The sequence below is a fragment of the Myotis davidii genome, unplaced genomic scaffold (genome assembly GCF_000327345.1).
Source record: "Myotis davidii unplaced genomic scaffold, ASM32734v1 scaffold803, whole genome shotgun sequence".
Classification (NCBI taxonomy): domain Eukaryota; kingdom Metazoa; phylum Chordata; class Mammalia; order Chiroptera; family Vespertilionidae; genus Myotis; species Myotis davidii.
In genome coordinates, this window is record NW_006295567.1 from 671,175 (window position 1) to 675,107 (window position 3,933).

Here is a 3,933-nt window from a genome sequence, read left to right on the forward strand (position 1 = left end):
TCACATCCTCTTTCCCAAGCCACCTCTCTGCCCTTTGCCTAAAAGGGGCCTGCGGATGCCTTGATGGGAGAGCAGAGGCCCCGCCTGCAGCCTGCCTCACGCAGGAGCTGATCAGGGGCCAGTGCTACGCACACAGTCCTGCTCCATCCTCAGGTTAAAACTTGGTCCCCTCCTGGCCATCTCTCCACGGAACCTTGGCTCTGACACTGCTCACCTTTCTGGGGACAGCCTGTGGTCTGGGGTCGCTACACCTCATCCTTCACAAACAGCCCGGAAATCAAAGCTGGATGCATCTCCGAGCAGAGAGCCAAGCCTCTGGGCTGATCTCCGGCACCCCCTTCCCCCTCCCCCGACACACACACACACACACACATTAATTCTCAGTGAAACACCCATAATTCTCTTGGGCACTCAAGGTTTCAGGAAGAGACAAGTAGAAGTGGATCCTCAATGGTAAGTAAAACAAGCCACATCCTAAAGCCCGTTTTATTTTAATTATTTTATTTATTGTTTTGGTGCAATTGGGAGTCCTATCTATTGCCTCCTTATCATCCTCACCAGGAAGGAGTGGGGGAAGGTGCAGCCGCCCATGGCCTGGACAGGTGCAAGCTCCCAGGAGGCCAAGGGGGTGACTGGATTGAACTGGCTACAGGAGAGCGGCCTCCCTCGGGAGAATGGAGATAAGGAAGAGAAAAACACAGGGGAAGGGCAACAACAGAGAGAGCTACTGTGTGGCTTCTGTCCCTGGGGATGTGACCAGAGTGTGAGGCCCGTACACAGGCCAGGAGCCTGAACAGTGGGTTGGCCTTGCCTCACCCTCGGAAGGACCCACCCCTCTTTCACCTTTTGCAGCAACTGGAGTGACCTGGCTGGACTCTGCTCGCTACGGACCCACTCCAGGCGTTTCACGCCCCCAGCGAGCGCCCAGATTGGACCCACCTTCCCGAACTGCTCAAAGTACTGCTTCACATCCTCCACCGTGGTGTTCACTGACAGCCCCCCGACAAAGATCTTCTTCGTCCGAGTCACCATCTGTTAGGGGGAGAGAGTGAGAAAGTGGGCATCTGAGTCCTGTGGCCTACTGCCACCAGCAGGGGCTGAGCCCTCCTGCCAGGGCGCCAGCTGACAAGCTCTCTGTGGCCCCAGCTACTCGGAAGGCCCCCCCTGAGCTCCCCCTCGGACCCCCGCCTCTAGGCCTGTCACAGGCAGCTGTGCACCCCACACCCTGGCTGGCTCCAATGTGCCTCCCTCCTGCCTCCCTCCCTGGGGTCTTATGGGGAAAATGCCTTCCCTAAAAACCACCACAGAGAAGGGGGTGGGTTAGTGACCCAGACCTACATACAACCTAACTTAAAGACCCCGCCAGCTCCCCCTGGGAGAGGCCAAGGCCCATCACAGGGTCCCCCTAAACTCCAGGCCCACATTTTCCTCATCAGTCTCCTCCCAATCCAACCTCTGGCAGCCCTGTGGCCCCAGTCCTGTTTTAGGAAGAACACATGGTCCTAATTACCCCAGGAGCGCATGGCTAATCCACAGCAATTCCCAGCCCCATCCTAACACTAAAGCACCTTCTGTCACCAAACTGCTTAATGGAATTAACCCAGTTCCGACCATGTGCTCCCCGGCGTGGCTGCCTTCGAATACCTGCTCCATAATTGCTTTCAGGCCCTTCCAGAGATGCCCCTTCCCTGCCTCTTACAAGTTACCCCTGTCCCTTCGCTGTGGCAGGAGCTGGGCACCATGGCTCAGACCTCGAGCGTCTCAGTGCCCACCACCCCTGTGGCAAAGGAGAAAGGAAGATCTCCTGGAGCGGGACCCAGTCCTAGGACACTTGATAAGTCAGAGACACGGGCCCCTGTTCTGTAACCAGCCTTCCTGTCTGTCTCCTATATTCAACTGCTTAAACATTAAGATCCGGCTAGTTGCCCTGGGGCCTGGAATAGAATCTTAGGCCTCTGCCCTGGACCAAAAGTTTTGAGTGCTATATAGCTCAACTGCTCAGAAGTCCATTTTCCGCACACCCAGAAAAACTTGCCACAGCACCAGGGAGAGAGAGACTTTCAGGAGGGCAGCCACGGTCACCCAAGTTGAAAGACAGCAGGTGATGGACTCCACGGTCCCTTCCCCTTCCTCAAGCCCAACACATCAAGAGGTAGCAGGGTGACAGGGGTCAGAAGCAGCTCCCTGGCCCTACTCTTCTAGCTCGGCCTCGGGGGGTAGGTCTGTCCTGGATTTGACCCCCGGGGCACTGGGAACAGAGGCTGTGATCTCCGAGGTGAGAATTCCACTCAGGGTCCAAACCAAACTGGCTTCAAATACAGGGCAATGAGTCCCCTTAGATGCAGTGGTTCTCAACCTTCCTAATGCCGCGACCCTTTCATACAGTCCCTCATGTTGTGGTGACTGACCCCCAACCATAAAATTATTTTTGTTGCTACTTCATAACTGTAATTTTGCTACTGTTATGAATCGTCATGTAAATATCTGATATGCAGGATGTATTTTCAGGGGTCGCGACCCAGGTTGAGATCCGCTGCTTAGAGGTTCCCCTTATTCCAACACGTGCAGCCCCTTTCCCAGTCCACCCCAGAGCACAGATGGAAAGATGATACACGGTGTCTTCAATCTACAGAGCAAGGCTATCGAGAATCCTCCCTCCACCCATCCCAGTCCATACAGAGGTTCCAGAAGCATCTTTCACAGAAAGGAATGCTGGGAACATCTCTGCGCTCCCTAATAGAGCTCCTCCCAGACAGACACACACCTACCTTAGGCTGTGCTCTCCGGGGAAAGGCCACCTTGGGATCAATCTGAAAGAGAAGGGGCCTTGGTTATCACACATTGATGGGTGACCACACAACTTGCAGCCCTGAAGGCCTTTCTCATCCCAGGACACAGAGGTGACAGAAACTAGCCTCTAGCAGGAAAGTGCAGTGATTAAGCATTTAGGCCCTAGAGCCAGGCTACTGGGTTCAAATCCCACTTAAGTTGCCTCCCAGCTATAAAGACCTTAGGCAAAGTACTTAAACTCTCTGAGCCTCAGGGTCAAGCTCACCTGCAAAATGGACAAAGAGTGACATCCACCTCCTAGGGCCATCTGCAGGCTATATGAGATAAACTTGCAAAGCACTTGGCAGGGTGTCTAGCTTACAGCAAGAGCGCCCAAAGCAAGCAAAGTCTTACTCCTCTAAGCACCAGGTATTTCGAGGACCTTCCCAGCTGAACTGACTTCACACAGACGGACACCTGTCTAGGCGAGGCCTGCAATTCAGACTTTGAAGGCTTGGGAATGGAAAGCCTTAGCTTCAAGATAAGAGTCCATAAACCACCAGGAATGCACTCGGTTCTGTTTCCCTGATGTTACCGACACCTAACAGTTCTCCCCGAGGCTGCACACAAACAGCTTCCTGAGAACGCGCTAGGCTCGGGTGAGGCAGAGCCCAGGCTTTGGTGACGTGCACGGCCGGAGGACTTGGACTCAGAAGTTCTGGGCCCCTGGCCGAGCCTGTGCTCTTGGGAACTTGCCTGGCCCCTCTGAGCCTCAGTTCCCTCATCTGCAAAGTGGGGACAATCACATCCACTTTTCACAGGGGCGGCTGGGGGAAATCAAATGAGATGAAAGCGGTCCTTTGTGAACTGCCCTTCATTGCACAAGCAAAGGCGCTATTACCCAGGGGCCACCTTTGCCCTGGGCTGTGAACAACCAACCAGAAGGGAACAGCAACATGCATGTGGTTATGCCAGGGTGCTCTACCTGTACTTAAAAGGCAGGGCATGAGACACTTTGATCAATGCAGGACCTATGAGGCCCGGTCATTCCAGAGTTTCTTGGCACCCACATGGGTGGGCACCATTCAGAAGTTCTCCAGCCAATCGCAGGCAAGAGCTATCTTTTCCCAAAGTTCCTTCTGTTCAAAACTCAGGCTTGTTCTA

General features: G+C 54.3%; 1 protein-coding gene across 3 annotated transcripts in view; it reads right to left on the minus strand.

The window, feature by feature from the left end:
- Positions 1–2,893, minus strand: part of MSI1 (musashi RNA binding protein 1) — an 18,414-nt gene extending 15,521 nt beyond the window's left edge. Inside the window, exons 1-2 of one of the 3 annotated variants that reach the window (XM_015568169.1) lie at positions 2,769–2,893; positions 940–1,032 (exon numbers count right to left, since the gene is read on the minus strand). In XM_015568169.1, coding sequence (XP_015423655.1) covers positions 940–1,032 — 93 coding nt within the window. In that variant the 5' untranslated portion in view covers positions 2,769–2,893. The remainder of the gene's footprint in view (positions 1–939; positions 1,033–2,768) is intronic. The other 2 variants (XM_015568170.1, XM_015568168.1) reach the window with 2 other exon arrangements.
- Between the last annotated feature and the right edge of the window lie 1,040 nt (positions 2,894–3,933).